The 12,829-nt window shown below is 39.0% G+C and overlaps 2 protein-coding genes across 2 annotated transcripts in view; both read right to left on the bottom strand.

Annotated features, from left to right (window-relative positions):
• LOC129718892 (facilitated trehalose transporter Tret1-like) overlaps window positions 1-11,119 on the bottom strand; it is a 62,113-nt gene extending 50,994 nt beyond the window's left edge. Inside the window, exon 1 of the mRNA XM_055670099.1 lies at window positions 10,628-11,119. Coding sequence (XP_055526074.1) covers window positions 10,628-10,769 — 142 coding nt within the window. The 5' untranslated portion in view covers window positions 10,770-11,119. The remainder of the gene's footprint in view (window positions 1-10,627) is intronic.
• A 1,306-nt stretch (window positions 11,120-12,425) lies between these two features.
• Window positions 12,426-12,829, bottom strand: part of LOC129718891 (octopamine receptor Oamb) — a 274,903-nt gene continuing 274,499 nt past the window's right edge. The window contains exon 8 of the transcript XR_008727074.1: window positions 12,426-12,809. The gene's annotated coding sequence lies outside the window, so the exon portion shown is untranslated. The remainder of the gene's footprint in view (window positions 12,810-12,829) is intronic.

Genomic DNA, 12,829 nt, shown 5'->3' with positions numbered 1-12,829 from the left:
AAATTCATTTTTTTTTTTTTTGAAGCCTTGACTACTCTCCGAATATTCTTGATAGGTATATAATTTACCAAATTTAACGAATCTTTAACAACCAAATTCAGTGTATAGGCAGCGCATTTTGCAGCTTCCAAGCAGCCTCCGTTTTCACTTACCTTCATATATTCCTAGTCATCAGCTGCTACATTAGAAACAAATTTATCAACTTCCGATAAACTGCCATCCAAAGTCAACACTTTACGTTGTACATACCGAAGCTCAGTGCTGATTTTGAGCATGTTTTTGGCATTGTCGGTTGTACAGGCATACACGTTAAGTACAATAATATTGTATTTTTCCAAAGTGTTTTTGATTGAAAGAGTTCTCATAACAATTTGTCCATTCTTTATACAATGAGCATTGATGCCCAATATTTTTCTGTTATTGCAGGTCGCTCCATCAAACAAACTTTCCTCTAAGTTCTGTGGCTAGCATCTCATGCATAACTTTCACCCCTATAGTCCTATTAGATTCACAATATTTCAACACATCAACTAAACGCCAGAAATTCAATAGCTAAAATAACAGTTTTGCACCCGCCTACTAAGTTGTTTTTACAAGTTGCATGCGCGCATGCAGCAAACCACATCGCAAATTTCATCGCATGTAAATGTGAACAAATGCAAGAGTGTTGTATTATTGCACTGTTAGTAGAGTTGCTGCGCAACCGAGAAATAGTTTTAAAACTCACTGGGATGGGCGTGCAAAGTCACACTGTCTACTCTGGTCAGTAGCAAGTAACAATCGCAGTAAGCCTGGAGATTAGAGACATAATTCAATATCTTGTTTTTCTTGCTTTGGTTATATGGGTTTTGCAACTCTTGGTATCAAAATTTATAAATTATTCCAATTTATGCCTCATTTGTCTAACGGATTGTTGTTACAATATTACAAAATATGACTAGGACAGATTTTGAATGCAGAGGCAGCAAGCGTTTCTTGCAGGACATTGCATCAATTTCCGGTCCAATTCTAGAACAATTGGTAGTCTTGAATCCAGTAGTGATTGCAGTTACACACAAAACTTCTAAAACATGGTTTCTCCAGAGAATGATTGTTAGTGTCAGTAGGATCGTAGCACCTAGCCCCGCAATTTTTCTGTACGCTTAACAGTTGGCTGCGAAGTCTGTGTATAAATACACAGAAGCTCAAGTTCCGAATCGGAATATAGCACCAAGGCTTTGCTTTGCTTTGCTTTGTTAGATATGCTAGGATAGCAAAAAGAACCTTGAACTTGTGTCGCAAACCAAAAGTAAACAATAATAATTACAACGTGTGCAATTTTTCTCAGAAACAAACAGGATGAAACTTTCTGCAACAAATACAATCTGGTCGCGGCAGACATTGTGCCACTTGCTCGGAGGATTTTTTCCCACGAATTCCGTATCAAGAATTCGTAATGAACCTTAATTCGGTCTCGATAATAATTTTCATCGAAAACCGAAACTGAGGTCGAATTTCGTTCCGAGTATCGAACCGAGCAGGGTGATCCATCCGAGATGAGACTTAGTTGAGCGGTTGATTCCATAGAACCAACGACTGAGCTTGGAAAAAGGAGTAGATAAAGAAATGAAAACATCCCACAGGAGTGGAATTGTTTGCCCTCCGAAAGTCTGAAAACTGGCAAAAACCACAATTGAATAACAGAAAACTTTTCACGGGAGGTAGCAGCCCGATCCGGACTCCCACTCGTCGTCGTGTCGAGTTCCCAATTACCGACAGGGCGTAAGCGAGTGCCCCCGCCGTGTTGCGTGTGGGTGGAATCAGTTTGGAGGAAATTTAATCTGCACAATTATTTCAAACAATTCAGGACAATGAGCCCAACGTGTGTATGTGTAGGAAGATGCTTTGGTCTTCTTCAACCTCCTACGCAATGTTTACGTTTTAGATTGTGTGTGTGTGTGTTTAAGTGTGGGTTTAGGTGGTCGGGTTTACTCTACTCGTAACAGCAATTAGCATTTGCTGGATTCGGAGTAGGTATACCGGCGATGAACCGTTTTACATAAGTAAATACAGTTCTCGTCCGTTCGGTTGCCCAAACTGTGGCGGATGTAGGATTGACGCCTTGGCATGCTTGGATCCGGCGTGGTTTGAGTCCGATTACAACTAGGGTGAATTTACCAGTTGTGGACTACACCAACTATTTTTTTTTACTGTCACTGCTAAATTTTTCAAATTCATATAGTGTTTTCTCGAATAGAAGAATTTTTCTGAACAACCTACAATAATTTTCCTGCTTCAGATTAATATAACTTATAAACCGTGATTGGTTAAGTTCAAATTAGCAAACGAATTGTTGGAACGCTGGAAAGCTCGATGTTCTCAGCACAAAGATTTTTTTGTGATTTCGGGGCCATTTGGTATTGTAGCCGTCATTTAGTTTGCCATTGATCTATCATGTCTGTCATCTCGTCTACATTTCTCGAGACCTTATCAAGCAAATGCAATCGATTTTGGAAAGTGAGGATTTTTGAGTACAAGAAATGTTTCTATAATAGTTTGACGCCTCTCCCTATTCTGGAATGAGGGAGGCCCATACGATTGAAACACATTATATCATCCAATGTTTCGGAAAACAGCTTAAAATGATCGGAATGATGCATAGAAGCCAAAAATCGACTTCAGTTCAGACACTATTTTGAATTCTAAAATGACGACTTCCGGTTTCTGGAAAACATCCGTAAACTGCTGAATACCACACAACATGGGTATTTCCGGAGCCAGGGTGATATATCTGATTGATTTCGTTTCGCTTAATATCGATCGAAGAAAAACTGTTTACGAATGTGATGTCGAATATCATTCAGAATAATGCACAACGGATTATGCTTCGAAACCTAAACAGACCAAAAAGATGTAATGAGACAAGATTTGACATAAGAGACGTAAGTCTTCTGAGTTTGAACGTATCCAATATTCGAATCGTCATGCGTTTGCAGACTAAAAACAATTCGCAATCTATGGAAACTTGTGGAATCAATTAAGACTCTAAAACGAGGAGGGTTTTTATAATCCAAGCATCCCTTTCCTCCAATACGGATCGATTTGTTCACTATCAAAAATGGTTAATTCCCGTGTACGTTCTCTCTCTCTCTCTCTGGTGCGGGAAAATAATAGTGAAACCATCGCCAAGTAGCAAAAAAAGACAATTCGGCGAGTCGAAAAAGCATCGCATTGAAATCAACATTTCGCTGAGAATTTACTAATTTCACACTTTTCACACGCGGTGCACTAAATTCCCTTGCGTTAATCACACCCCGAGAGCCGAATTGATGATTTCGTCATTTTAAAACCCGAGAAGAATCCAGCTGAGGGATCAAGTTATCGACCAATTAGTTTACTTTCCTCTATTAGCAAACTTTTTGAAAGAATAATACTCAATAGAATGATAACACATATTAATGAGAACTCAATTTTTGCAAATGAGCAGTTTGGTTTTCGCCATAGGCATTCCACTACTCATCAGTTACTTAGGGTAACAGATATGATTCGAACTAATAAATCTGAAGGCTACTCGACTGGAGCAGCTCTACTAGATATAGAAAAGGCATTCGACAGTGTTTGGCATAAAGGTTTAATAGCTAAAATGTCAAATTTCAGTTTTCCGCTTTACCTTACAAAAGTGATACAAAGTTATTTAACTGACCGCACTCTTCAGGTTAACTATCTAAATGGTAAATCTAATAGATTGCCTGTTAGAGCTGGTGTGCCTCAGGGGAGTATCTTGGGCCCAATCTTATATAACATTTTTACTTCTGATCTTCCGAATTTACCACAAGGTTGTGAGAAATCTCTGTTTTGTGACGATACAAGCATTTCCGCAAAAGGAAAAAGCCTTCGTGTTATATGCAGTCGGCTACAAAAAAGTTTAGATATATTTTTTTTGAAAATGATTTTGAAGCGTCCTCCCTGGTTTAGCACGAACGAGTTACATAGGCTCACTAATGTAGAAACATTAGAAAATATGTCAAGCCAAATTATCAACAAATTCCGACAAAAATCGTTGCAATCCTCAATTGCAACGATTAGCTCACTTTATAGTCAGTAAGATAGTTTTAAGTTTAATTTAAGTTTATTGTAAGTTTCGTTTCATTCCTTTTATTCCTTTTTTTTTCTTGACAAGTAGGTTTAATAATTTTCCTACAATTACATTATCTTACTGCGAAAGCTAATAACTTTCAATAATATAAAAAAGCGTACAAATATATATATATATATATATATATATATATATATATATATATATATATATATATATATATATATATATATATATATATATATATATATATATATATATATATATATATATATAATAGTGTTGAAATGTCACCATTTGTGGCAGAACACACAATATTAATTCTGAATAGATATTAGTACATAAATAAATCATTACAAACATCCCCCCCCCCTTTAAAAAAAAAATGATTTCGTCAATGATGTGTCCTGCATGTTTGCTGTGACTGTTTCTTCCGTTTCGGTAGTGTTCTTTGCACTCACGATACAGGGAACCCGGTAAAACCAACCACAATACAGCCAATGAGTTGACGCTGCTTGAGATCCGTCCGGAAGACACTTTTCAGAATCCAAAAATATTGGCATATTTTCTAGATTTGAGCAAAAATTTGCACGCGGAACTTTGTTTACGTCCGCTAGCTGTCGCAGGTTGCTTCGATCCCTCCTCTATGAACGTACGGCCATTTTAATAAGTGAGTAGTAACCATATTTAAACTTTCGATATATTTGACACTTTTGGACAGGACTACCTTCCATTTTCGACAAGTTTGAAATATTAAAAAAACTAAAAATTCAGTAACCCGTCAATAAACTATGTATGAAAAAAATATTAAATAATCTGCAAAAAAAAATATTGATGAGGGATTCGGGAGATTTTCGATTGATTAAAAAAATCTCTGGTGAAGATATGAAAAGACCAAAAAAGGGAATGATCCCAAATTAGGTTCAAAATTACAAAAAAAAAAGCTTCTAAGGATCTGGATAAGATTAACCAAAATTATCCTTAATTGAGATGCGAATTTCGACTGAAAAAGACCAAAAAAGAAAATAATAACAAATTAAGCTCAGAATTACGAAAAACCGCTTCCTAAAAACCTGAAGAAAACATAATAATTTCAATTTAAGGAGTAAATATAGTAATGAAGATAGAAAATTAAACTAACTGAAAATATGATTGTAGTAACTACGAAAAATATAGTTCAGCAGGTGGGACTCGAACCCACAACTTCCAATCTCCGGTCAGATGTGTTTCCGTTGTGACGCTTGTGACACAAGTCGATGTTGCTGTTGGTAGAGATGGCAACTCACTGGCACGTTTCTATCTCTCACACTGAGAAGTCATTCCAACTTCCACTGAGGGTGTTGAAACAATAGCCAGCTATAAATAATAGTCTCTACGGAGTAAATGTACGAAGTGCGAGAATTGGATAAGCGATACCAAACTCGATTCTAGAACTACGTCTTTAACGTTCTGCGGTGGTGTAACGGAAACACATCTGACCGGAGATTGGAAGTTGTGGGTTCGATTCCCACCTGCTGAACTATATTTTTCGTTGTTTCTACAATCATCAGTGAGTTTATTTTCTATCTTCATTACTATATTTACTCCTTAAATTAAAATTGAAAATAGCATGACTTTGCTTAGAGTCGAAAAAAAAAGTGAAAACATAATAGAAAAAAATTGCTAAATTAAACCCAGAATTACCAAACAATTATCCTAAAAAAAAACATCCCCTATCCCCATCCTCAGAAAAGCCTCAACGAGCCATAAAAAAAAAACAAAAGACCATTTTGGTCATAAAGAATGGATACAATCAAAAGTCGTGTTGAAAACTCAATAAATGGATTAATGAGTTCCATTGCAAGATTTTTGATTAATACTAGACGACCGGATTAGAGACTGAAAAACATTGAAAGCATAAAATAAAATGATTCCAAATTAGCTTCAAAAACATCTCACATTAAGCTCAAAATGACGAAAAAAAAAACATAAAAAACATAAAATGAACTACTAAAGGGGTAAAAAAAGGTCCCGAGTTGAGTATTGCGAAAACAAAGATCCAAAGGCCAAAAAATATTAGCAAATCCCAAATTAAGCCCTGAATTACAAATACAATACGCTTTAAAGGTCTCGAAACAAAAAAATGATCCCAAATTAGGCCCAGAACTGCAAAGCAGAAACGCTTCTAGAAGTCAGAACATACAAAAAAGAAAACTTTCTCAAGCTAAATTCTGAATGAAGAAAAATACACCCCTCTGAAGGCTAAAAAAATAACTATCTCATACTAGCTGACCCAGCAAACTTCGTTCCATCGAAAAGTAGTCTTTAGTTTAATCTATACATTTTCAATCAAATAGTAGCAGTATGTGTTCCTATTGTAGCATAGTCAAATGTTGAAATACACCTTATACATTTATGACAACATGGTAGAGTAACGCTTGCTAGAGCACTACACTGGGTCATTTCCAAGATCTGGGAAGAGGAAAAACTACCGGAAGAGTGGATGGAGGGAGTCGTCTGCCCCATCTATAAGAAGGGCGACAAGCTGGAGTGCTGCGATTATCGTGGCATTACGCTTGTCAACGCTGCATATAAAATACTCTCCCAAGTTCTATTCCAACGTCTAACACCTTTAACAAGGAGGTTCGTGGGGCAGTACCAGGCGGGTTTCATGGGAGCCCGCGCAACCACGGACCAAATTTTTTCAATCCGACAGATTTTGCAAAAATGTCGTGAGTACAACGTGTCCACGCATCACATTTTTATCGACTTCAAGGCAGCCTATGATACAGTTGATCGAGAACAGCTATGGCAGATCATGCACGAGAACGAGGGTATCTTCCCGGATAAACTGACGCGGCTGATCAAGGCTACCATGAACCGTGTGATGTGTTACGTGCGTGTCTCGGGGATGCTCTCGAGTCCCTTCGAGTCATGCCGAGGATTGAGACAAAGTGATGGACTCTCTTGTTTGCTTTTTAACATCGCCCTCGAAGGTGTTATACGAAGAGCGGGCATCGACACGAGTGGTACGATTTTTACGAAACGGGTTCAGCTTAACGGCTTCGCTGATGACTTTGACATAATAGCACGAAACTTTGCGACGGTGGAGGAAACCTACACCAGAGGAAACCTACACCAGACCAGAAAGCGGAAGCAAAGCGCATTGGACTGCTGATCAATGCGTCGAAAACTAAGTATATGAAGGGAAGAGGCTCCAAGGAGAACAATGTCAGCCTCCCACCCCGGATCACCGTAGACGGCGATGAGCTTGAGGTGGTAGACGAGTTCGTGTACTTAGGATCGCTGGTGACCGCTGACAACAACACCAGCAAGGAGATCCGGAGACGCATTCAAGCGGAAAATCGTGCCTACTTTGCACTTCGCAAGACAATGAAATACAATCGAGTGCGCCGCCGTACAAAGTTGAAACTGTACAAAACACTAGTTAGACCGGTAGTCCTCTATGGGCTAGAGACGACAACACTGCTCTCAGAGGACCTCAACGCCCTTGGAGTTTTCGAACGGAAGGTGCTGCGAACCATCTACGGTGGAGTACAGACTGAAGACGGAGAATGGCGTAGACGCATGAACCATGAGCTGCACGCGCTGCTAGGAGAGATCCCCATTGCACATCTGATCAAAGTTAACAGATTGCGATGTGCCGGACACGTCGCAAGAATGCCGGACGACAACCCGGTTGAAACGACCCTTTTCAGTAACCCCTCCGGCACCAGAAACAGAGGAGCACAGCGTACACGATGGCTTGATCAGATTGAAAGTGACCTACGAGTGATAAGACGCCTGGGAGCATGGCGCCATACAGCCCAGAACCGAGTTTAATGGAGAGGACTTCTTGATACAGCACGAGCCATTTGACAAAATATTCCATTTGATATATTATTAGCATTAGTAATATAAGTATGTTATTGCAGTCATTTACAAAATTTACATCTGAAGCAAAGTGGTTGCTTTTTTTCTCACTGAAGGTCAATTCTTTGGGCTTTGTGGTAGACTATGTTTTTCGTCTTGTTGTCTGGTGCGACCATGCGAAAAACATGGAAATTCAAGATTAATTCCGTACACTTCCAAAGATTACCCTTGTAATTTGTTGATGGTCATATCGAATGCAAGGCGTACAGGAAATTTTATATGTTTGAACTCGAATGGACAATCTGTAAAAATCAGAGGAATTCTCGGTATCAGCACTTCCTCATCGTTGAATTTTCCTTCAAGTATTGTTCCTTGTATTAAATTATTCTTGACCTGCTTCACTCCCAATCTTGTTCCGTTGCATAATTTCGGTGTATTGTGATTCCTGAGCATGATGATAACTGAATCAACTTCAAGTGTAAATTTTTCGGTAGCATTCCTGGCAAATCTAGCGAATTCAAGAACTCCGTTGTATTATTGGTAGCTTCTTCAGAACTTGTCACACAATCTACTGATTTAAGTATAGATAATTGTTCAGGAATCGCATTCTAAATTGCAAAATTCAAATCATCGAATTTGTATGATTTTGGATGATATTTGGGGAAACAATCGAAATAAGTTTCTCTTTCGTCGTTATAATGGCAGAAATTCTGTGGGAATGTGATCAAGCCGTTAGAAACGTCAAGTGGTATTTTTCCATCACCAATAGCTAATAATTGATTCGAGAACACCAGTGCAGTCGATTGATTTTGCAACTCGCATATTGGTCGTCAACTGCAGCGTTGATTTCATCTGCTGCCGTTGATCGTGGAATGACAGGAAGTGTTTATCTAAAATCACCTGAAAGTTAGTTACAGGGATGTGATTTCTATAATTGAATGAGCAAAATGAAAGGAAAATCACCCGCCAACAGAATCATTGCTTCTCCAAAATGTCTAGTATTGCCTCGTAAATCTTTCATTGTTCGATCAAGTGCCTCAAATTTCCGTTTGTTTGCCATTGTGCATTCGTCCCAGATGATCAGCTTACAATTCTGCAACACTTTCGCCATTACTGAATTCTTAGGAATATTGCAAGTCAGTTCATCAGTCAGGTGGAGATTTAACGGGTAGATGGAACGCGGAATGAGCTCTACGACCACCTTCTAGTAATGTTGCTGCAATCCCTGAAGATGCAACCACCACCGCAATTCCTGATCTTGATTTTCAGCGAGTTGCATAATTCAACATTGCAGTGAGTTTTAGAGGTTTTGGAGTGTAACGGTTAATATGGAACAATCCAGCTGTTGTCAACAACAACGTTATATCCTTTTACCCTCATTATAACGACTGGCCGTTGTCCTCAGGGGAACACCGCCGGTACAGGGGGTATCCATCATTTCCGGAAATAGTTTCAGCGAGCAATACACGGTGATCTCCCAACCACACACGGTGATCTCCCTTCGTCTCTCTCACCGAAATATTCACAATTAATTGAAAAAATAAACTTGTAATTGGTAAACAAAACCCGTTTTAATTTTCCACCTTCCAATAAACTATGACTCACGTTTCATTGAATTATCAGCAGTAGTTGTCAACTGGTAAACAAACAACTAAAAATTTGTCAATGCCTTCTTAGAACGCACTATGTAATGTCTATCCCTCCTACCGATGCTTTTTTAAGAAACACAATTTTTTTCCTCAAAGTTTTTTCTTTGATATTCTCTAGTTTTTCTCTTCGTACAAAAATTCCTTGTATAAAGATGAACAAAACAGAGCAAATTGCATGCAAATCGGAAAATTCATTGTCAAGTTATGGAGGTTCGCATATTTCTGTCTCTCTCCCTAATTTATATATTTAGATTAAGGTGTCTTTTTGCACACTGAAAAACGGTTACTCGTTGAATGGTTGGTGAAATAAGGATCGTGAATCTTTTTTTGTAACCAGAAAAACCTTGTTTATATGCCCTTCTCGAGATAATCGTCTCACATCTCACGTATTTTTATTATTAACAGAAATACGAGAATCGTATGTAAAGCGTTACAAAGCGGTGATCCCGAGAGAATCCTACTTGTATGTAAAGTATATAATATCAATAATTTTTTTCATTGAAAGTTACTGTCAAGCGAGCTGTACATTGACAAATCTGAAACGAGGTGAAATCTTCCTTTCGATTATCTAAAGTTTGCTTTTTAAACTACTCAAGTTTGATTTATATTGCATTGCGTGATACTTCTAACCTAGTTTCTTCAATTTGAGAGAACATTATGCGAGTCCTTCAAATTTGGCCATGAAATTTGGTAATTTAAATATGTTCAGACAAATTCTATCGACTATTTGAGGATTTGTCATTGGTTCTAACTCGTATGCGGTCTTAGAACACCATTCAGTCTTTTGTTCCGCTCCGCCGAAGTTGATTCAGCACGAATGAATTGACAGCAACACACAGGCAAAGTCAAGTAATGAACTCTCGGAAGTAAACTCATAAAATATCTAATAAAACTTTCAAAACATTACGAGAAGACTTTGTTTGATGACACTTCTAAACATTAGCATGAAATTTCCATTCAATTACTGACTTGGTCCACTCATGACACACACCACCCTCGGTTTTGCGGTTTCGATTGAATCCAAACGCTCGAAAAAGTTCAGAATGCTTACCGACAACTGTGAACAGCACCGCCACCCATTTCTCCGAGAGGGTCCAAAGTTTCGCCATCTGCACCGAATCGTTGCTGTCCTGATTGGTCAGCATCTTCCGCGTCGATTGCTGATGTTCCAGCACATTTCCATTTCCCCCCATTTTGCTCCTCACTTCTACTGGCACCGAAGAACAAGAAACACGTGCAAACTTCCTTACTTATCCTCTAACAACAAAACTTTTCCACTTGACGCCGTCTTTCGTTCGCCGACGCGTTCGTTCTTCCCTGTCTACTGCGATTAGAGCGCACGTAGAAATTACAATAGCTGTCAATATCCGACAGTGCGGGCAGACAGACAGCTTACCAAACCGGTAATAGTAATTCACTTGAAGTGCTGTTTCTGTTCAATTATTCTATGCTTTCACCGCGGAAGAATTCGGAGTATTTCTCGCTTCGAGTCCAGCATGGACTCCGACCGGACGGAAACTGAGTGCGGATCGGCGCGTACGGTTCGGGTATAGCCGGTCACTATTAGTATTCCCTTTCGAAAACTTACACATACTTTCGATCGCCTAATCTTTCCGTTGGAAAGCATTTCTTACTGTTCTTTTCCAATAATGTGTGTGTGTTTCTTTCGGGTCTTCCAATGCAACACAACTGATAAGGAAAAGATCCGTTTGGCCGTTCCGTCTGGGCGGGCTCTGGCCAGCAGAATGGAACGTGGCCGTCACATAGTTGTGCGTTATCTTAATGCGTACCGGTATGCGTTTCTGTTTTTTTTTCTAGATCATGACCGATTTCAAAACTGGACCGGGGATGCTTCACTTTCACTGTCACGTGATCGATAGTGATTTCAGTTTTCGGTTCATAAATTTCAGAACGTTATAAAAAACACGTGCCCGAGCCGTGTCACTTTAATGAATGTCTAATTACACCATAAAGGTGGGCCTAATTAGACAAACCAAACGGTCCGTTCAATCGTAAAGGCGTTCCGTGCCAGTGGTTTTGTGATTAACGCTTGGTCCTCCCCTTGATTGAGGGAGAGAATAGCCTTGTGGTGCACGTTTTTTGACTGATTGACAGAATCAACTATCCAAAGCGAGCGGAGAAATGCACCAATCGCAGCAGGCGCCGGAGGATCGTACGATCCTGCTGCTGTCGTCAAGAAGATGGATTTTTTTTTTCACTTCTTATCAGCGGACATGTTTTCGGTTATGCTGGCCGATACGCGCTTTAAATAAATGAGAATGTCTGTGTTATGAAAGAGCCGGTGGCCGTGAAATGTTGTGAGCTGGAAAATTGTGGAATGTTTGGACTAATCGCAACACAATCTGTTTTTTTCTTACAACGTCGATGTTTGTGGGTCTGTTTATAAACAGATATAGAACAGATAATCTCAGATACAAAACAGATTATCTCAAATTGGTTCAAATTTTAAGTGTGCATAATCTTAAAATAAGTGCATTTTGCCATCACGTTTACTTACTCAAACTATCGCAATTCTGATAAAAAAACAATAGCTTAACATTCGTCACTATGTGACGAAACTGAATATGTTAAACAACTGGTAGTTTTGAAAATCTGGCTTCCCCAGTTATTATATCACAACTCTTACCTCGCATCCCTGAAGGTTCATTGCTCGAAAAGTAGCCATCTCCGTTGCGCTACATTTCATGAAAGTACAGATTAAAAAACGATTGTTTTACTTTTGCTGCCTTCAACTCGTTCAGCAAAATAAGAAAAAAAAAAACACTCGCACAAAACAAAGCAATATTTCTTCCTTGCTGATACGCACACAGCGACCGGGTTCAAGATTATCGTTTGGGAAAATTTTTGTCGACTGCATCCCTGCGTCACCGTTTCCAGGGTGATAACACAATAAACACTGGCGTCAATTTTGCCAATTTTCAAAAGTGTCGAAGCCGAATAACAATAACAGCGAAACATAACTTACGCGAATGTTTTACCGGTTTACTACGATCATCGTCAGTCGGATCGAATGATGAGCTCATCACATTCTTCTTCCTTCCGCTCGCTCGAGGTTCGCTGTCTTATCTGCTTGGAAAAAAGCTTGCGAGCAAGCAAAAGCTTATCTGGTACAACTCAGCTCTCAGCATGTGCGTTAATGTAAACATTGGCTTTCGCTTGACTTCGTAATACAACTTGTCATCATCGAGGGTAAATCAACTTACCTGATCCACCTGCAAAAAAAAACTTGATG

The sequence above is a fragment of the Wyeomyia smithii genome, chromosome 1 (assembly GCF_029784165.1).
Source record: "Wyeomyia smithii strain HCP4-BCI-WySm-NY-G18 chromosome 1, ASM2978416v1, whole genome shotgun sequence".
Classification (NCBI taxonomy): domain Eukaryota; kingdom Metazoa; phylum Arthropoda; class Insecta; order Diptera; family Culicidae; genus Wyeomyia; species Wyeomyia smithii.
Note: the sequence above shows the minus strand (reverse complement) of the source record. Positions and strands in the feature narration are given on the sequence as shown.